The sequence below is a fragment of the Pituophis catenifer genome, unplaced genomic scaffold, assembly GCF_029215685.1.
Source record: "Pituophis catenifer annectens isolate HBS135680 unplaced genomic scaffold, rPitCat1.0.hap2 SCAF_16, whole genome shotgun sequence".
Lineage (NCBI taxonomy): Eukaryota > Metazoa > Chordata > Lepidosauria > Squamata > Colubridae > Pituophis > Pituophis catenifer.
The window spans coordinates 12,681,595-12,703,494 of NW_027256896.1; the positions used below are offsets into that span (position 1 = coordinate 12,681,595).

A 21,900-nucleotide genomic window follows, 5' to 3' on the forward strand; every position below is an offset into this window, starting at 1 on the left:
GGGAATCCTGGGAGTTGAAGTCCATCCATCTTCAAATTACCAAGGTTGAGAAACACTGTGCTGAACAGTCAGTTACCAATTTCTGTTTTTTTTCCTGCATAGAACAAGCTTTTGCTGGTTGGGATAAGAGTAAAGAAAATGTATTTTGGGTGGAAAAGCTGCCTTCTGCGATTAAGAGAAGAAAACGAAAATATTCCTTGCTGCAATGTGTATCTAATTTTTCTTCTTATTAAATAGCCCAACACAAGGGATAGTGAATAAAGCATTTGGCATCAATACTGATTCACTGTATACCGAGCTTACTGAAGTGGGCTCAGAGGCCATTGGAGACGTGGATGAAGGAGCAGATCTCCTAGGTAAAGATTATTTCAAAGGCATGGCTTTTAAAATCCTTCCCTTGATTATCCTCACAACCATACTTCGAAGTAGGTTCTGGACACGAATTTATCGCATGTCAGTACATATTTAACTGGATCATTGAAATATCTAGAGAAAAGGAAAGGGGGAAACCAATCCATGCCATTTTAATTTCAAATTCTAAGATTTATCTAATGTATGCCGGAGAGTTTAGGTATGAAAAAGGCAAAAATTTACTAATCGGGGTTATGCAGAATTCTGCGGTATATATAAACGTAGCCTCTTAAAACATGTATGAATATTTTTTGTTGTTGTTCTGCATTTTCTAATTAATTTGCTTAATTTATTCCATTAGTTTCAAGGTTGGGAAAGAGTTTTGTGGTGTAAATGATACTTGTTACTCTCCGGCTACTAAGAATCTTGCCTGTTCAATTCTCTCACCTTTGAGGCAGTTATTCTTCCTAACCTTAGAACTTATTATACCTTTAAAAGATGTCATTGTTTTTTTAAAAAAAGCTGGATTCTCTGATCGGAATCATGTTTTGTTCTCACTTTTTCCTCCACTTGCAAGGCACAGCAACCTATCCAGTTAAGCATGTTAGAGATTCGTAGCAAAGGTTTTAAAAAGCATTTAGTAAAGCAAATAAGCTATAGAGCAGATAGCTAATCAATGAGCTTAAAACAAAGGAAATAGTTTGTACAGCCACAGGTTCACTTAGCAACCACTTCACTTAAACAATCAAGTTTCTGGGTTCCAATTTTGGTCGCTAAATGAAGATACCTGTAGTACGTTGGGTGTACCCAGCTATTATGGTTTGTGAGCAATGTTTTATGGATTAATCCCAGCCAGCTAGGATTTATTTAAGAAACTATGATTAAACAAACCTTAGCTTACCGGTTGTTGCCTTTAGATCTTCATTTGACTTATACGGCCATCTACAGTATATAATGATTCTAGTCTGCTCACAACCATCTATAAAAAAGATTTGCCAGACCAAAGAAAATCCCCCCCAACCTAACCCAGTTCTTGGAGGGAAGAGTCAGGTCTTCACAGCACCTCGCTCATAACTTGTTTGCTCAATTTCTGGTTGGTTCCTGCCAGTCTTTAATTGTTGGGCTCACTTGGCATCTTATAGGAGAGTTAGAAGGATGTTTGAGGCCCAAAGGAAATCACGAACAAACCAGAAAACTACCAACAAATCATACTCTCCATTTGCATGTCATGCTAAGCTACAGTTGCAATCCATAAGCAATCCATAGCAAGCCACGGTTACGGGCTGCTTGCCCTCAAACAAACCATAACTTATTCCATTCTCCTTCCCTCCTCCACACCCCGTAGAGAGATAGTAGGAACAAGTAAAATACATCAGATGTGATAATGTGACACCTGAATCCAAACCGTTCAAGAACACACACAAATATCTAACCATGGGACAAGACAAATATCCTTGGTAGACATCTAAGGTATGCTTGAGGTTTTGGTGGAGCTGCTGGTGGGACACTCCTAAGCATTTTAGTGAGATTTTGGTTTCAAAAAAAGAGTCATGTTTTTCTTTTATCCCTCGCTGTGTTGAAGCAGAACAATGCAAAGAAAGCAAGAGAAATTTCTTAATGAAAACCAAATACTACTGTGAGAAAAAGCAAGGTTAAATGAGGTGCTCGCAAGCTCCTCAGACACATTTTCATCTGAAACATCGACCCTTCCCCTCTCATGCCCCTCATGCTTTTTTCCTCATGTAAATTCATGCTGTTTATGGTCACGGTGGACCTTGTCTTTATGATTTCATGCTTTTTGATACGGAAACGGCAGAATCATTGTCTTGGGGTCTTGGGAAGGGAGGAGGGAGTTGTTTTTTTTAAAAAAAAAATCCAAGAATTATTTTTTGTTGTTGTTGGTTTTAGACATTGATTGACTTTTTTTCCCTCCCCCCCCCCTCCATTCCTTCCTCTCTCTGTGCTTCGTGGGACATGGCCCATAGGGGAATTTTCAGGTGTGTATTTCTCCTCTCCTTAGTTTCCTGGTTTATTTTCTCCTTCTCCTTTTTTTATTTTCTAGAATTTTAAAACAAATGAAGAGGATATTCACATGTAATAAATCCTGTCAAAGTTCCTTTTGTTAACTTGGTTCTTACCTTTCCCTACTTTTATTAGTTTGGACAGTGGATGTTGGGAACCTGCCAGCTAGGCTGGAAGGAGGAGTCAAGCAAGGACCTAGCTTGGAATCATTGTGTGCAGCCACATACAGCATAAGCTTGACCTCCCCCAAGAGCCATTAAGACTTAACTGGTCATTCCCAGGGAAAGGCAAGCAGTATGAAGAGATTCTTGTAACATATGTGGCAAACAATAAAGGTACTGACTGGGTATTTATGAGAGGCTGTGGTTGCTTGCTCCTAAGGAGTGGCGCGGTGACCTAGAGGTGGAGCTCTCGCCTCACAATCAGGAGGCTGTGAGTTCGATCCTAGATAGAGGCAGATATTTCTCTCTCTGGGTACTATGAGAATATATCTGCTGAACAAAACTCTCCATTGGCAACAGGAAGGGCATCCGGCCAGTAAACACTCTGCTAGTTCCATTCAGTTTCCCAGACTCCACCCCGCAAGGTATTATGGGGTTGTTAAAAGAAGATGATGATGATTGCTTGCTCCTGACAGTTAGGTATCTGAATACAAGAAATCACTTTCTGGTTTTTTGCTTTCATTTCCTTCCTGCAGTCTCCATCCTATCTGTCTATTTGATCCCATCTACTTTGGGATTTAAGGTGGGATATCCTGATATATGGGATGAAGACTGTATTTTCTTTATTAATTAAGACATGTCAGGACTCAAAGCCTGAAATTAAATATCCATCCATTCTTAGGTGATTTTTTTTTTAAAAAAACCCTCATTTGGGAGAATGGTGCTTAAGTCACCAGTTTCTTTCACCCTGTGTTCTAGTTGGGCTTCATCCCCAATCAGGTTAGCCTGCAGTCAAGGATAATGAGAATTATAGTCCTGCAATATTTAGGGGTTGCCAGAATGAAATTGCTGTCTTAATTAATGTTAACTGGATGGATCTGGCGCTACTTCTAATAAACTAACAAGGAATGGGTGGAGAAAACAACTACTGGACAATTAGTTAGTTTGTGATGTTCTCCTTTTCCAATTGTTAATAATAATCCTGGGACTTTTAGAGGAGAATGCAAGAGATTGTTTTTCTTTAATCTCATGTAATCAGGAACTAATTCACTTGAACAGTTATACTTTCCCCTTCTTTGCTAGAGTTCAGTTTGAGGTCTACTGGCTTTAAAAGATGGTTTCCTTGGATGGAGCTTAACTCTTGGTTGACCCCGTGGATTCAGCAGAGTAATTTGGCACTTCTTTCTTGGCTATTTTTCCCCTCCAAATTCCCAGTCTTATCTACAACACTGGAATGTCCTTGTAGTCTCTCAACTAAAGCCCTAATCAAATTCATTCTTAGTTAATTTTTGAAAATCTACCAAGACCAACTAGGTGGTACCACCTGGTATGATTTAAAATTTCCCTTGGGTCAGTTTGAATGCCTGATGACTTTAGACCCGGGGTGAAATCCAGCAGGTTCTGACAGGTTCTGGAGAACCGGTAGCGGAAATTTTGAGCAGTTCAGTGAACCAGCAAATACCACCTCTGGCTGGCCCCAGAATGGGGAGGGAATGGGGATTTTGCAGTATCCTTCCCCCAGGAGTGGGGTGTGAATGGAGATTTTACAGTATCCTTCCCCCAGGAGTGGAGAGGGAATGTAGATTTTGTAGTATCCTTCCCCTGGAGTGGGGTGGGAATGGAGATTTTCTTCCCCTGCCACGCCCCCCCAAGCCACGTGCCCAAGCCATGCCACGCGCACCAAGCCATGGCCACAGAACCGGTAGTAAAAAAATTTGGATTTCACCACTGCTTTAGACAAATAGCTACTCATCTTGATGGCTCTGCATTCCTTTTGGAATCAAAAGCCATGTGCTTTTGGAAAACCAGTTCCTGGAGAGGCAACCGTAGAAAAAGGAGATTGCCATCATACCCTGCTTGTATGTATTTTGTATGTAATTGACTGCCCATAATTTGGAGCCGCCTTGGTCCTTGGCAAGGTTGTAGTATTGCTGAGCAAAATTACCCTTGGATATGGAACTCTGTTGCCTTAGCAGCACCATCTCTACTAGTGTTCTCAACCTTAGCAACTTGAAGATGTATGGACTTCAGTTCCCAGAATTCCATAGCCATCATGTCGGCTGGGGACATTGAAGTCCACTCATTTTCTGCCAAGATTCAGAAACACTGATCTAGAGGAACGGCCCAGAGGAAGCCAAAAACCTTTCGTTGTCCGTTCCACTTAGTTAAGCTTATATGACAGAAGGACATAGATTTGGAAGTTGCTCAATCTAGCTCCAGCAGCTTTTGATAAAAGTTGACCCAGTATTATAAAGAAAAGGTTGTTTTAAGGGTATTTTGTTTCTTACACCAACCTGTTGCCCTGCCATTAATATTCCCTGCGCTTTACTTAAATGATGAAGCCATCCTTAACTGGCATATCTTAAAAGCAACAGCAGATACTTGTGACAAGACTTGGCAAACCAGTGTTTCAGATTTTTAAGACCCAGAGGCCTACAAAATCCAATAAAATCATCATCCGGTCAAGTACTGTATTTAGCAGAAAGCTTGTTTAGATTAATCCAGTGGAATTCTTAAAGTTCTTGTTTCCTTTATTTTCTTATTCTAAAGATAGCGGTAGAAGCAGCACCAAGAAACCCAATGTTTTCATCATATCTCTGAAATTGGGAGGTTGTTGTCAGGATAGGCTACCTGCAGCTCTCGAGTTATTTAGCCTCAGTCAAGACCAGGTTTTGTGATTCTAATCGGGTGGGATTCAGCCGGTTCGGACCAGTTTAGGAGAACCTGTTGTTAATTTTAATCTGGTTTGCTGAACCGGTTGTTCCAAGGACTGGCTGATCCCTCCCATCCCGCCCCTCCCAGGAGTCTCCACACGGCCCATTTTGGATGCCATGGTGCACACGGAGGCTCTGGGAGGGCGAAAAATGGGCCTACTAGAAGTCCAGAAATGGGCCTGTTTCTGGCCTCCAGAGGGCCTCCGGTGCCTGGGGGAGGCCGTTTTCGCCCTCCTGGAGGCTCAAGGAAAGCCTCTGGAGCCTAGGAAGGGCGAAAAACAGGCCTATCAGAAGTACCGGAAGTCTGGAAACAGGCCCATTTCCGGCCTCCGGAAGGCGCACAAAGCGAACCGGTTGTTACAACCGGTGAATCCCACCACTGGTTCAAATGGGCCAAAACTCATAAGGAGAAGAAGATAAGGAAACGGAGGAAAAGAAAGTGAATTTCCCAGAAATCAAAATGGATAGATGAGATGAGAGTGTTAGAGAGAGAGAGAAAAGAAAAAGAAAGAAAGAAGAAAGAAAGAAAGAAAGAAAGAAAGAAAGAAAGAAAGAAAGAAAGAAAGAAAGAAAGAAAGGGACATGGCAGAGAGAGAAAGAAGCTGTGCTTCTCCCTTACTGTTCTTCTAGCTCCTGGAAACAGGGTCCCCGAGACATCATCCCCCCCCCACTCCCAAAATGCAACCTTTAATAGAAAAAGGTTTACCAACCCCGGTTTACTCTCTTTGTTGCTTCCAGTTTTACATCCCTCTGCTTCTCCAAAGAAAGTATCAATACTAGCATCTACTCTCTCCAGAGAGTAAAAATGCTAGGACTTTCCTCGCACCATCCTCTTCCTCCTCCAAGAGAAGACGAGCTCTTCCTTAGAGTTTGGGTGTTTCTATGTTTTTAATACTACAGAAGTGGGCCTACATCCCCAGGGTTGAATCCAAGATATTTTATGCCCTCTTTAATCCTCTTTCATTGCCTTTGAGAATGACTGAATAAGTAATGAAGATCTTTAATTTGGTTGCAGCCTATGAAAAGGCACTGTTTGGTTTCGATGGTTCCTTCCTCCAAATTTTTTTGTTTGTTTGTTTATTACTTGTGTATCTTGCCTAGGACAGGCACAGAAATCTTGTTCGATAGGAGGAAAGATTCTTGCTGTTATAACATTAAAAACAGGGTCCTAGAGCAACAGCATTCTTCATCTGCTATGTTCCAGTTCTGAGAGGTGGACTTAAGGATACCATGATGAGACGGATCCCCAAATTCCTTGTTCCTTGAATGCAAGGAGCTCTTCCCAAAACCTCCCTCTTGTTCTCTCAAAAGGAAAGAACATCTGGATCTAACCCACAAAAAAACAGGGCATATGATTTTGATTTTGGGTTTCTTTAGAATTCTTCAGACAACACTTTAGAAGAGAATATTTGTAGCTCAAGGTTGAACTAGGGAGTCCTCGGTGCCCTTCGAGCTTGGTTTTTTCCCTTGCAGATGTTTCATTATCCAATGTGAGGGACAGTGGTGCCCATGGAGGGAAAACTGGGTTGATGGACTACAGCAAAACAGCAGTTTTCAAGGAAGGTGGGGGGAGCACATTCCAGAAAGGGGGTGAGACAAGAGGCAGAACAGCCTGGAGCCGGATAGAAGACAGAGGAAGAGATTTAGAATAGCCATTCTCTAGGCAATCTCCTACGTCATATCCAGTGCGCTAGGAGTAGTAAGGCAAGATTACTATTTAGTTTGGCAAGATTCTGTCTGCTGTGTGTAAGCAGATAAAGAGCTGGACTCTGCGGAGGCTCCGGGGCAAGGCCGGGGAATGGCGCGTTCCTCAACCTGGCCAAGGTGAACGGTGAGCGGGCAGAGGCTGCGGGGCCTTGGGGAATGGTGCCTCCCTGGGCCCTGACTCAAGGCGAAACGGCAAGTGGGCGGCATGCTTACCTTTGGTGAGCAGAGTGGGCGAGGTGCAGAGGAAAGGTGATTAGCTGGGCCGCATGGCGAAGGCAACATATATAGGGTGGGGTGGGCGGGGCGAGCAGCGGGTGGGTGGGAGCGGGGCCAACCGGTTTGGCGAACCAGTACAAATTTCCACTACCGGTTTGCCGAAACTGGTCCGAACCGGCTGAATATCACCTCTGACTGAATAGTTCCACATTGTTCTTGGTCTTGACCCGACACCCAACTAAGTAACATCTTAAGCTTAACTAGGCAACCCAATTAGGTAAACTCATTCATTCACATGGAAGATGTTAAATAAATAAAGTTTATTGTCATTGTACGGGTATACCCAGTATACCCATACAACGAAATTCACATAACCCCCAGAGACCAGACGCGACTCGCATGACAATCCCCAGACACACCTCCACCCACCAAAAATTCCCCTAGTTTGATAATGAAACATCTGCAAGAAAACAACCAAATTCAGAGAGCACCAACAACTCCACAGACAACAGTTTATTTACCAAAGGAGGAGAAGGTTTTGGGACAGATGTTCTTTTGAAATCAGAAGAGGGAGGGTGCTCCTTCAAGCTTTCGACCCAGAAGTTATATTCTTCTGGAACTTCTCTAGGCTGTATTTTCTACTACCACATCTGACGATGTGAAAGGTGGTTGTTACTCAGGTGGAGAGAACAATGATGCCCTTCAGGAGTTGTCACTTGATTGGTTTCACTCAAGGACCAGGTCCTTCTGCTAAAGCTGGATCAAACCGGTGAAGAATTGCCTTGCTGTCATGTAAATGATTTTTTTCCCCATACACATACGTGCTAAAGACGGTATCACCATTTGCTGAGTTGTATTTAATGGCTGCTTTTTCTCTCTCTCCCTGCCCTCCCTTTCCCTTCCCCCCTTTTTTTTCTCTTCTGTATCTCTTCCCCCTCTGGATCCTTTGCTCCTTCCCTTCCTCTTCTCTCATACGCAATGACTTTCATAGTACGGGATGATTTCTTTGGTAAGGCGAAAGCCAGTTTTAAAACGTATGGTTGTTCCCCTTTCCTTTCACTTGGCATCTCTTCATCCTTTTTTTTTTGGTCTTCTTTCTGGGGCTCCTCTGGGACTTTGGTTTATGTTTTTTGTATTGATCCCTGTGATGGTAATGAAGGTGCTTTTTTTTATTGAGAAGCAGATCTTCTTCAGTTGCCATCATCTAGGAGGTATTACTGTCCTCTCCTCTTCTCTTGGGACTTAGGTGGTTATCCGCTTTGATGTTTCAAGCAGCTTCCAAGTGGGGGCCATAAAATGGGTCTTTCCCTGCCTCCCCCATTTCTTTCTTGTGGAAACTGCTCCTTGGGGCAAGCTGATGGGAAGATCTGTCTCTAAGCAGTCCACTTCCTTGTGATTCGTTTACCTTGACATGTTGTGCTGATGCTTTGGGCAGTTTTTCTAACTCGTGCTCCAAACTTTTCTTTTCAAAAATCACACATTTCAGAAAATAATGTGGGGTGGGTGGGAAAAGGCTTTTCCTGAACTGCTAATTTTCTGCATGTAGAGATGGTCTATTATAGCTTCTTTCCACCACCCGTTGGAAAAAGAATATTAAAAATACAAGCAACTCATTCTAAGGGATCTACTCAGAGACGACCAGATGATCCTTGGTGTGGCAGCTGAAATTCCCGACTCGCTCTTTATTTAGCGATATTATTGATTAAAAGCTCATCATTCTATTCTAAATTGGAGAAGGTCATATCTAAAGAAACTTGCATTCAAAGTCTGCATTAAATATCAGGATTGGATGGCGTGGACCAAGTTCCCCCCGTTCTTACAAAAGTCCCCATTGCTCATCTTTCCTCTCTGAATGTTCAAGGAGTGCTAGAATGAAGAGTAAAAGGGACACGGTAGCTCAGTGGCTAAGACTCTGAGCTTGTCGATCGAAAGGTTGGCAGTTCAGCGGTTCGAATCCCTAGCGCCGCGTAAGGGGGTGAGCTCCCATTACTTGTCCCAGCTTCTGCCAACCTAGCAGTTTGAAAACACGTAAAAAATGCAAGTAGAAAAATAGGGACCACCTTTGGTGGGAAGGTAACAGCGTTCCGTGCACCTTTGACATTGAGTCATGCCAGTCACATGACCATGGAGACATCTTTGGACAGCGCTGGCTCTTCGGCTTTGAAACGGAGATGAGCACCGCCCCCTAGAGTCTAGAACAACTAGCACATATGTGCGAGGGGAACCTTTACCTTTACCTTTAGAATGACGAGTAGTGGACTCTTTCACTAGCCAGATTGGACTCAAAAGGAAAAGGCAAGACAAGGAGCAGTTCCTTGTTAATGTCCCCAAAGATTTAGTTCTTGGTTGTGCCCTACGAAACGGCGTGCAGATCAAAGGCTGCCTGAAACATCAAAAGGGGCTAATCTCTTCATGTCCTGTCAAACACAACTGCAGCTGCTTTTCCATTCTCCCTGGGAAGTGGGCATTCCTCTGCCATCTCTAACTCATCTCCATCTGATTGTGGGAAGAAGGTCTGTGCACTGCCTCCGGTGTGTTGTGATGTGTTCTCACTTCTTATGTATGCTCCCATGGTTCTCTTGTTAACTTTTCATTTGTCCTGAGTGTGCATTTGTCCCATGAAAGCAACCTAAACAGACCCCACATATTAAAAAACAAAAACCAGTTTATTTTTCCTACCTAGTCTGAAGTAAAAGAGAGTTTGGATGCTGGTTGAAGTTGGCTATGTTATTGATCTCTAGAAGACCTCTTCTTTTAACATCTGAAATGGGGACGAAATGATTCAAAGCAGTACCGTTTCCATTTTGTAATAGAAGAAATCTGTTTCTTCTCTGTTGAGCTCTCAGTGCTTTGAAGTGAAATCTGCCCTATAAAGAACAAACTTCAATGCAATCGAATTGGCTGCAAGGATAGGACCATACACAGGAAGCCTTTCTTGATATAACTTATCTTAGATAAAGCTTAGCTCAGTGATGGCTAACCTTTTTGCCATCGCGTGCCAAAAGCGGGGGTCGCACGTGCCCACACTCATAATTCAATGTACCCCACTCACCCGTGCATGCACGCGTGACCCCCCCCCCACGCTCCCCACGCTTTTGGCACGCAATGGCACAGTGGGCCCACTAGGCCCGTTTTTTGCCCTCCTCAGGCTCCAAGAGGCTTTCTTGGAGCCTGGGGAGGGAGGAAAACGGCTTTCTCCCCCACCCAAGAAGCCCTCCGGAGGCCGGAAACAGCTCATTTGCCAACTTCCGGTGGGACCGGAAGGCCCGTTTTTCACTCTCCCCAGGCTCCAGAGGCTTTCTTGGAGTCTGGGGAGGGCAAAAATGGCCTTCCCACCCCCCTGAGGCCCTCTGGAGGCCGGAAACAGCCCGTTTCCCGACTTCTGGTGGGCCCAGAAGGCCCGAAAATCAGCTGACTGGCCTGCATGCATTCCGGAGCTGAGCTAGGGCAATGCTCATGTGCCCACCGATATGGCTCCGTGTGCTACCTGTGGCACACGTTCCATAGGTTCGCCATCACGGGCTTAGGTGGTTCCAAGACCTCCAAATGACTCTTTCATGGTTTGAGGTCCATCTAAATCAGAGGTAGTATCTCAGTTTATTCAATCACTTGGGAGAGAAAGGTTATGTTATTTGTGAAAAAACCCTTAAAGATTCTCAAAAACTAAAAAGACTGTCAAGTTTGGAATGCACTTGTGGAATTCCTTCTGTCAGTACTGTAATATGCCTCTAGATTTCTAGAAAAAGCGATTCAGTATAATGAGAATACAGATTTTTCAGTGGCCTTGATAAATTGGGCAGTTGTCCTCTGGTTGAATGAATGTTTTATGTCAACGAAGTATTAGGTTAAAAAAAGAGCCAGGTGACAGATGGGTTATAAGAACCTGAAGGCCTTGTAATAGGAGGACCAATTCAGCAATTACATGCTGAGGTAAAAATATGAGGTCTCCTTCAGGTTGAGTATAGGTTTGGTGGACTTCGTGGCCACCTTCATGTACATTTCTTGGAAAAATTATGGAAATGAGAGATTGTACTATTAGGAACTTTTCTTGTTTTCTCAGTCTAGCCTACCTCCCAGAATTCCCTTCCATGTATTTCCGATCCAGAGGCAAACCAGGACCAATCCTATTTAGTATTTTTTTTTTTTAATTCAGGCAAGGTGTCGCGGCCTGTGCAGAAGGCAAATTAAGGTACCCTTGATGTAAGCTCTTGATAACTTCACAGACAAATTGCTACTTGTTCTTGCCAACAGTATGAAGGTGATTTGCCACAGTTTTTTTTTTTTCTGGCAAGCCTTTTTGGAGGACTTCCCAGCCTAGCTCATAGTCCTTGATTCCTTAGTGGTTTTCTGTCCAAAGAATGACCAGGCCAAGGATGCTTAGTTTCCCATCCCATGATTGACAAAGGGTTGCCATCGGCTGTTAAGCTCCAAAGAAAATTTTCATTATAATTATTCCTTGTTTGTATCAACCTTCCTTGAAGAGTAGCTTATATAGTCATTTTCTAATTTTTTTAAAAAAAACAAATTTGCACCAATTCTGTTAAATACTTTAGACTGTGAATGATGCTCAGTTTGTATCTGGGCTAAACAAGAAAATGAATCCAGAGTTGCTGAATTTAGCGTGCTGACCTCTGCCCCATTCTGCCTTTTCAGAATCATGATTTTTTAAAATCCAGAATGAAATCAAGCCAGTGTAGTTTGAACTGGTCCTTAGCTAGACTTTTTTTATTTAAAAAAAAAATGACAGCTATTTAGAGTATAGGCAGCAAATCTGCAGGCAAGCATTTCAAGCCCCCCAAATAATCTTCCACCTTAAATTCTGAAGGAAGTTTTGGGATGAATGGAACACATCTTCTGGTGCCATTCCTTCCATTCTCTGTAACTAATGAGAAGCTTTTGAACAAGAAAGTTATATCTCTTCAAAAAAGAGAGAGCTTTTCTTTTCTTTTGCCAAAATGTATGTGTCAAAATTTGTATGGGTTTTTTTTTTCTCCACCTCCCCCAGGAATGGGCAAAGAAGTGGGGAATCTCTTGATGGAGAATTCGCAGCTGCTAGAGACCAAGTAAGATTCCCCCTCCCTTTCTCCAGATCAAAATTTCCTGCTTCCTTGTGAGTTCAGCATGAGTTCCTAGTTGACGAGATGCTGCGTGTGTCGGTTTTGTTCGGTTCATCTTGTCCTTGATTTCTTCATCTCTGCTGAGATCTTTGCCCATTGGGGTTTTGCAGCTTTTTTCACCCAACCTACCAGGGGTGGGCTGCTGAGGGTTCGGGAGAACCTCTAGCTAAGATTCTGTTCAGTTCAGAGAACCCCCAAATCCTACTCCTGGTTAGCCCTACCCACCCTGCCCCTCCCAGAAGTCCCCACGTGGCCCATTTTGGATGCAGGGTGCACACGGAGGCTCAGGGAGGGTGAAAAACGGGCCTACTGGAAGTTCTGGAAAAATGGGCCCGTTTCCAGCCTCCAGAGGACCTCTGGAGTCTGGGGAGGCCGTTTTTGCCCTGTCGGAGGCTCAAGGAAAGCCTCCGGAGCTTGGGGAGGGCAAAAATGCCCCCTTGCCATGGTGCAGGAGGCCGACTAGGCCATGCCCACCATGGCCACGCCCACCCAGCAACCGGGCAGAGAACCCCTTGCTAAAATTTTTGAAGCCCACCCCTGCAACCTACCCAATCAGTTTGCAAAGGCAAATTGTGGGGAACATTTTCTGTCCATGCCACATCCTTTGTTATTCTTGGAGCCCCAGATATTGGTGGACTCCCAACACCCATAGCCAGGTTGGGAAAGATTTATAGCTGACAATTTAGTGGCCTGGTTAGGAAAGCCTCGAATCTGTTTATTTTCGTTGCATTGATAATTTGGCACGAAGCGAGCCCAATTAATTAAAATGCAGGATTTAGTTTAAATACCTTATGCTTTATCTATGACTCTCCACGATATCCCATTGTTCCTTATGTTACCGATCAATGTTTTTTTCCCCAAAAGTGTTTCCTATGATGCTAGCCATATTCTGAGGCTGAATATATTTCTGTTTCTTTTGATGACTTGCCGTGCTGCAGAAATGCTTTGAATATTGTGAAGAATGACTTAATTGCAAAAGTGGACCAGCTTACAGGAGAACAAGAGGTGTTGAAAGGAGAGCTGGAAGCAGCAAAGCAGGCGAAATCTAAGATGGAAGCCCGCATCAAGGAACTGGAGGAAGAGCTTAAAAAGTGAGTGGCAGTCTACTTTTGGATTCATTTCTCAAGTGGGATTATTTCTCTAGGGTTGAAATAGATACAGCATTAGGCAACTGAGATAGTCAGCACTCCTAACCTAACCACATAAACCTAGTGTTGTGGCTTGTTGGCCGCCGGCCCCTCCAGCAGCCAAATCAGGAGGAGGAGGCGTGGAAGTCAGGGTCAGCATCAAGGCAACCTGAGAGCTCAGAGTGGGAAGAAGGAATGGAGCTGGCAGAGAGAGAGACAGAGGTGGAGCCTGGACTGCCTATCAGCCTCAGATGGAGAGTCAACAGCCCCCAGGTCTGGAGGTGGAAGAGGAGGAACAGCTTTGTCCTGTGCCTGATGCGTGGTTGCGCAGAAGGCAGAGGAGAGGAGAGCAGTGGAAATCTATGGGCCGATCCCTGGGACGGAAGAGCCATCCCTGCTAGCAAAGCCCACCCTAGCTCTGGGGATAAAAGGCAGGGGGTGGAGATGAATAGATGTGACAGACAACTATTCATCTCCCTGCCGGACAGACTTGTTAGCCTGCGTTGAGAGAGAAACTTTTTGCCGGGGTGCCGGCAAATTAAAGGAATCTTTTGAGTTCATTTCAGTGGGGTTTGTCGTGTTTGGGGAGCTGGGTCATAACAGCTACATGTAAACACCAAGATTTAAAAACGGACAAGGAGAACCTTTAATGTTGTAGAGGAAAAAGACTTTATGAATCCTTATAATCCATAAAGTCCTTTTGAAAGATTCACAAAATTCTACTGTGTAACATTCACCTGTGTCCATTTTTAAAATTAAAATATTTAATGTTTCAACTTTTTGTAGCTTTATTTACAATGTTGAAAGCCTCACAGAGTCAATGGACAGTGAGATGGGCAGCTTATAAATTTCAATTTTTAATTTAATTTTCCAGATCTGATTCCCGCTTCATATTATTGTTGTGAATGTAATTAAGAAAAATACAAATCCACTGAACTGGGACTTAGAAATCACACAATGTTTTTGAAAGGACTATAAAATTCTTGGTTACTCTTTTTTATTGATCTATTCTTCATGCCCTGATCTGATTTACATCTTCTAGTTTCTCTCTTTTTCATATCAAGGGCAGCATCTATTTATTTTAGAAAATATATATGGCTGCCCAACTCACTCATGTTGACTGGATGGTTTATAAAAATAAAACCCCAAATGCAAAACCCAATGAGCTTTCCATCCAACCAATTACTCGATGGGCTTCATACCACTCTGGAGTCCCAGTCCCACTGACAAAACCATCTTCAAGACCTTGCAAAAGAGTATCAAGTGAGGGCCAACCTTTGCTCCCCAGGGATAATGTTCTACAGGGAGGGAGCCATTACAGAGAAGACCCTTCTTGACCCCACCAGATGGACTTCCTTAGGAGAGCGAACCTGTAACATCTCATGCTTCCCTGCTCTGGTGGGTTGGGTAGATATGACTAGGAAAAGACAAATAATCTTCAAATAATCTGACCCCATGCAGCCACTATAATGGCTAGTTTATCTGTCAGAAAGCATGTGGATTAAACCTAGTTTCCTAAGAGACACTTCCTGTCTTCCAACTATTCTCAAGATAATGCAAAGATGTCTACTAACTTTTCTTAGATTTGGGAGACAGGTAAGAAACCAGCCTATCTGATGATTGAAAATTCAAGTTTTTTTTCCTGTTCTGCCTTTGTGTAACCTCTGGACTTGTTTCATAAATTTCATTCTTCTCCCCCTCCCCAGAGTGAAATCGGAGGTGATAGTTGCCCGCCGAGAACCCAAAGAAGAGGTGGAGGATGTAAGCAGCTATCTCTGTACAGAATTGGTATATTACATTATTAAAATGCCTAGGGAAAGAGGGGATTTGGGGAGGGAGGGTCTTTCTTTTCCATTTCCTTGAATCATGACCCTGAAATTATGACATCACTGCGCGTTTACATCAGAGCATTGCCATGTCCATGGTCACGGTGGTGGAGTGTATTCTGATGATTATGGGAATAGATAAGTTGTCAACCAGTCATTCCTGAACGACATTCACTGTATAGGTTGAGTGTATTGAAAACATCAGGAAACTCATTCTAGAAAAGCTGAATAGTAGTTACAGGAGGGTGCTTTAAGAGTTACCGTACTTTTTGTAGTATAAGACGCACTTCCCCCCCCCAAAAAAAGAGGGTGGAAATGTTGGTGTGTCTTACACACCGAATACAGCCATTTTTGGCCTCTCGAAACCCCGCCTCGGTGCGTCCCGTTTTCGCCAAAAGCAGGCCCGTTTTTCACAAAAATGGGGCCTGCAAAGGGTTTGGGACAGGGGTAAATCCAAATTTTTTTACTACTGGTTCTGTGGGCGTGGCTTGGTTGGCCTGGTGTGGCTTGGTGAGCATGGCAGGCGAAGGATACTGCAAAATCTCCATTCCCACCCCATTCCAGGGGAAGGGTACTATAAAATCTCCATTCCCACCCCACTCTGGGGCAGCCAGAGGTGGTATTTGCCGGTTCTCTGAACTACTCAAAATTTCCACTACCGGTTCTCCAGAATCTGTTGGCTTTCACCCCTGGTTTGGGAGGCCTGCAGAGTGCTCCTAAGGGCCAGGGAGGGCAAAAAAAATTTTTTTTCTTGTTTACCTCTTCGAAATCTTGGTGCGTCTTATTCTCTGGTGCATCTTATAGTCCGAAAAATACGGTAATCCCTCCTCCTTTTGTTTTCTGGTCTGATACTGTCTCATGCACAAGAGTCAGTGGCTTTAAAAAAAACAAAACCCCACACGTATAAAATAGTTGTAGACTGCATGCATCATCTTGTTCGGCCTTTGAAATCCAAAATAATGTAATCATCCAATTCACACAACCCATGAATACTCTTAAGAAGGCTGGTTTTAATTTTGTGTACTAACAGCATTTCTTCTCTCTAACATGGGTATTTTTTTTACCCACGTGTGTGCATTTTTCTTTTTTCTGATGCAAAATTCTCTCCAATGTTTCATGTGTTATGGAATAAGCAGACATAGTTAGTGCTAAATGGCAAGCCCGTATAGAAAAGTCATGCTATACTGATCCTGATCCTGGGACCAAAATATCTGTGAAGTTGTTTTTAGATATTTTAAAAACTGAATATAATGCATGGATAAGAATGAGCATATGATACAGGAGGAGATTTGAGATGCATCTAAGCAGTACTTGTATAGAAATTAAGGTCCTTATTTCTATCACAATTACGATCCTCCTGTTTACTGCTTTAAACAGTCTTCCCTTCAGCATTTCATCCCATTTTTCCCCAAAGCATCCCTCCTCTGTGTTAAAGCTGTTCAGTGGGTAGAATTAACTTAATTTAATTTGAACCTACTAACTCTTACTAATATCTAAAGACAGGAAATTAAGCCTGGATGTTAATATTAGCCTGCAGAAAAATCTGTTAAGTAGGTTGGTTGGTGCAAAATGTTCCATTCCATGGATTTTGAGAACGTTCTGTTTCTTCTTAAGTTTTTGCTGAGCTGGCCATTCTTGGTTGGGCTGGCAGGAATTACATTGGGAAAATTTTCTTCCAGACAACTGCTGGACCACTTTTAAGCAATCTGATTGATGTGATCTAGAGCCGTGATGGCGAACCTATGGCACGCGTGCCACAGGTGGCATGCAGAGCCTTATCTGAGCCCTAGCTCAGCTCCAGCGCGCATGTGCGCACCAGCCAGCTGATTTTCAGGCCTTCCAGGCCCACCAGAAATCAGGAAATGGGCCGTTTCTGGCCTCCGGAGGGCCTCCAGGGGGGTGGGGTGGGGAAGGCTGTTTTTGCCCTCCCCAGGCTCCAAGAAAGCCTCTGGAGCCTGGGGAGGGTGAAAAATGGGCCTACCAGGCCCACCATGCCATTGCATGCCAAAAGCGAGGGTCGCGCAGGGGGGTCGCGTGTGCATGCATTGGGGATGGGGTGCATTAAATTATGGGTGTGGGCATACACGTGCGTGACCCCTCTGTGCTCCCCCCCTTTTGGCACGCGACGGCAAAAAGGTTAGCCATCACTGGTGTAGAGCAAGGGTCTCCAACCTTAGCAACTTTGAGACTTGTGGACTTCAACTCCCAGAGGTTGGAGACCTCTGGTCTAGAGGTGAAAACAGAATCTGCCAAAGTCTCTAAAATAAAACATGGCTGCCCATAGGTAAACATTTCTGCCTTGTAGTTAAACTTTTGCTGCTTCTCCAAAAAAATGCTAGTTCTCCTCTGAATGGGTTTGGAGCTAATTTTCAGAACCTACAGATAATAATCCATTACTGGGAGGGAGGGTGGGATTAACAGAAAACCCAAAGGGAACTAATGTTTTTTTAAAACTTCCTTCTTTGGTGTTGTACTAATCTCCTTCCCCTTCCATTTCCCATGGGTTGAAGTCCTCCTCCTCCCCCCTGCAGGACAACATCCCTATTGCTCAGAGACGGCGCTTCACCCGTGTGGAGATGGCTCGCGTTCTGATGGAGCGCAACCAGTATAAAGAAAGGCTGATGGAACTGCAGGAGGCTGTCAGGTGGACGGAAATGATCAGGTGAGGATGAGCCTCTCTGGTTTCCGTATTAGAGGTGGATGGGGTGTTGTTTTTTACTGTTAATGGCAGTACTGCAGGCTAACTCTGCCCACTGCCAGGAGTTCGATCCTGACCGGCTCAAGGTTGATTCAGGCTTCCATCCTTCCGAGGTCGATAAAATGAAGACCCAGATTGTTGGGGGCCATAGGCTGACTTGGTAAACCGCTTAGAGAGGATAAAGCACCCTGAAGCGGTATATAAGTCTAAGTGCTATTGTCCTCCCGTTCGTTATCAGGGAGGCACGATCAGATGCAGGGGAGCTTCCACCCCTACCCTTCCTTCTCCTAACAAGCTCCTGAGACTGTTTGGCTGCAGCAACTGCCCCAACCCCACTCTGTGATCGATTGCACCATGGCTTCTGGCTGCCAGCATTGGCAACTAGCTGATTGGCTGGCAGCTAACTGTCCCGGGCAGCTAAAAGCCTGAGACGAACAGTATGGCGTCGAATGGGCCACGCCACACCGAAGCATGTGGGAAGGAGGGGCCATGGCCCACTGGCCAGGGCGAATGGGTGTGGGCATGTCAGCTGAGAAGAAAAGCGGAGAAGAGAATCCCCTGAGGCGGAAGCCTGGTGGAGAAGCAGGCGTGGCCAAGGGTAGGAGCCAAAAAGTCCCATTCTGAGGGCTAGCAATCCTGTTTCAGAACCTTGGACAGAGCCCAGCAGGAAGGCTGGGGGATAAGGGATCAGTTGCCATATTTAAAAAAAAAAAAAACAGTAAGAATTTAGTTCCGGTGATTTCCCTGTAACATTTGTTAAAGAAGTAAAATGAGCAAGTATATGAACAATGATCCAATGACCCTAAAAATTGTTCACATTTTCACAAGTAAGATGAACAGCTAAATTATTTTATTTTTATTATTTTATTAATTAAATTTATATACCGCCCTACTCCCGAAGGACTCAGGGCGGTGAACAGCCAAAAGATAAAATACACATAGTACAAACGTTAAAAAACCATTTAAAAATACATTAAATACTTTGGCCCAAAACAAATTTAAAACACCCCAATTTATAAAACAAATTTAAAAGCAATTAAAAGGGAGGTTAGGCCAGACCAGCCTGCTGGAATAAGAATGTTTTGAGGGCACGGTGGAAAGTGTGCAAATCCGGGATCCTCCATATCTCCGGGAGGAGCTCGTTCCAGATGGCGGGTGCCCCCACAGAGAAGGCTCTCCTCCTGGGGGCTACCAGTTGACATTGTTTGACTGACGGCACCCTGAGAAGACCCTCTCTATGGGAGCGTACTGGTCAGTGAGAGGCTACTGGTGGCAGAAGGCGGTCTCGTAGGTACCCCGGTCCTAAGTCCTACCAAATTAGTAGGTGCCTGCCGAAATGTCAGACCTCCTTTGCTCCCTGGCTTCTTTTAGTTCTGGCATTTGAAATAGACTACCAGTAGACCCGGGAGCTCCATACAACCATTAATAGCATTTACTTGGGGATATAGACTTCTTAGTTGGTCAAGCTGTCCTAAATTGGGGGTTGTGACTAGTCAGCGGGTAGCCATAGGAAAACTTTCATCAGTAAGGTGAAACACAACATGCAGATGATATAATTGAGCAGAGGATGATGCCAAACTTGTCCCAGTTTTCTCCTTTTGATCCTCTACTTCAGTGTTTCTCCACCTTAGCAACTTTAAGATGGGTGGACTTCAACTCCCAGGATTCCCCACTAAATGCTAAAAGAATGCAAATGTCCAGCTGTCTGCAAGGAGCATCAATCCTTCCATTCCCCACCATCCAGTCAGAGCTGAAGAAGCTTCTTGGATGAAAAGTGAAACTGTCAGCACTCCAAACTACATTCGTTCCAGTGCTGACATAAGGAGGAGAAGAGGGGGGAGCTAGCAAGAGGACGCTTGATTTTCACCTACTTATTTTCCCTGAAGATAATATCCCCTGGGAGATGAGATGGGAGGGGTGACATTCCTGGGAGCTAAAGTAGTAGATATGGGGAGAGTGATTTGGAAGATGGCCAATGAGACACAGAGAATTGGGGAACGGAAAGGGAAGGTTTGGGGTCAGGAAGTCAGTGTTGGCTACGATATAATCGGGGACAGATTGTCATGCTTAATAAATGAAAGATTTCATCAAAGACTATTTGTTTGGAAATGCAATTTATTTTGAGACGACACTGAAACCTGACTGAAACATCTTCAAAAAACAAACGAACCAGAAAGTCCAGTTGCCTCTTGAAAAAAAACACCTTTGGGACAACCCGTGACCTGGATAACTGAGAATCTCCATAGATACCCATCTTAAAGTTGCGAAGGTTGAGAAACATTGCTCTACTTGGAGGGGAGATGTTTTACACCTCCACATCTAGTGAGGCCACCTTCTTCTAGGCAAGACTGTCAGGGTTCCAAAAACCACCCCCAACAAAATAAAACACCAAGGCAATAAACTCCTCAAAGTTCCACTTTATAAGAGATGTCATGTGGGCACATCTAGGAAAACCCAAATCTGAAAGCTTCCAGGTTTTCCCCACCCAGTTGAAAGTTCACAACTCTTCATCCACACCCACAAGTTCATCGCATGGTCCAATCCATCCTTCAGGCTCAACTGGAAACGATCCCCGGTCACTCCCATCCAGGTGCAGGCAAATGTCCTTGACTCCCAGAGTAAGGAATGTTGTTATGGCTAATCTTCCACCCCTCCAACAAAAATCCCCCTCCCAATTTCCCAGGCTAAAATATGTGGCAGTTAGGAAGCTAAAAAGAAAAAAAATGGCATCCAAAACTGACAAAAACAATTTAAAGAAATAAATAGCGGTGGGAAGGGTTATTGTGACCTCCAGAAAATCAACTGAATTTGTGACTCTACCCAGAGATGTAGGGGTAGGCAAAACATCTTTTGGCCATGTCCTGTTTCTGAATTTTCTGTTTCTGTTTATCTGCAGAGCCTCCCGGGAACACCCTTCCGTTCAGGAGAAGAAAAAATCCACCATCTGGCAATTGTAAGTAGCGGAGCTTCCTTGTGACATGTCATCAAAGAAATTTGGTTGTATAGGATATTCTTGCAGCATAGTATCCAAAGTATTTGGCATTCATGACATCTAAAGGGAACCTTAAAAACTGGGGCAAATGGCTCCCTGAACAGCACTGGGGAGAGGCTTCAGGCTTTACCCATGTAAGGAGGATTCAAACAACCGTCATGTAGGAATATAATAAAGACGGATCAGGAATGATGTCAAATGCCAATCAATCTTATTGTTTTGATACCATGGGTTAGGCTTTCTGCTCATTGTGAGAATACACAGTTAATGAACCGAAGATTGGCACAGGTCAGTTTTCATGGCTGGTTATTTTGTGGCTTGCATTTAAAATACATGTGTGTTGTGGCCCATCAATGACCAGTGGAGCTGGCAGCAGATTCGACAGTGAGGAGGTTGAGGAGGAACATGGGCCAGTCCTGGAGACTGGGGAAAGCTCTGATTAAGGCTCTGCGTCAGAGGCAGAGAAGGGGCCAGGGCCATCTGACAGGTATCAGCTGCCTTTGGAGTCAGACATCAGTGAGGCAGACGAACAGCTGGATCCTGTTCCCAGTGTGCCTATGCACAGAGTTGCCAGACAAAGGGAACAGCTAAAGAACAAGGGTCGACTCGGGAGTAAAGCCACAGGTGCACGATGAAGGGCCCCTCCCAGAGGGAATAAAAGAGGAGCGAAAGGGGAGTGGAGTTTGCAGGAGACAATTAGTTTGCCTAATTGGTGTGTGACTCTCCGAGACTCTTTGCCAAGTTTTGAAGATATCGGCCTGGCAGCTCTCCAAGCCAGATAGGGTCTGTGATGGTAAATTCTCCCTTGAAAGAGTTTGCTGAAGGTGAATAAGAGGAATTCAACTGAGAGGTTTTGTCGGGACCAGGATTCTGCTTCGTGCTTTTTGGGGAAGCCTAGGTTAGAACAACGTGCTAATTTAAGACAGCATCTTCAAATGCCTAAGCAAGCAAGTAGGGAAGCCTCCTTAA

General features: G+C 44.2%; 1 protein-coding gene across 3 annotated transcripts in view; it reads left to right on the forward strand.

Annotated features, from left to right (window-relative positions):
* MAPK8IP3 (mitogen-activated protein kinase 8 interacting protein 3) overlaps positions 1-21,900 on the forward strand; it is a 66,530-nt gene that overhangs the window by 24,840 nt on the left and 19,790 nt on the right. For 2 of the 3 annotated variants that reach the window (XM_070955429.1, XM_070955427.1), the window contains 8 exons: positions 238-356; positions 2,337-2,348; positions 8,163-8,180; positions 12,177-12,234; positions 13,227-13,379; positions 15,122-15,203; positions 17,773-17,903; positions 20,836-20,892. In XM_070955429.1, coding sequence (XP_070811530.1) covers positions 238-356; positions 2,337-2,348; positions 8,163-8,180; positions 12,177-12,234; positions 13,227-13,379; positions 15,122-15,203; positions 17,773-17,903; positions 20,836-20,892 — 630 coding nt within the window. The remainder of the gene's footprint in view (positions 1-237; positions 357-2,336; positions 2,349-8,162; positions 8,181-12,176; positions 12,235-13,226; positions 13,380-15,121; positions 15,204-17,772; positions 17,904-20,835; positions 20,893-21,900) is intronic. The other variant, XM_070955428.1, reaches the window with a different exon arrangement.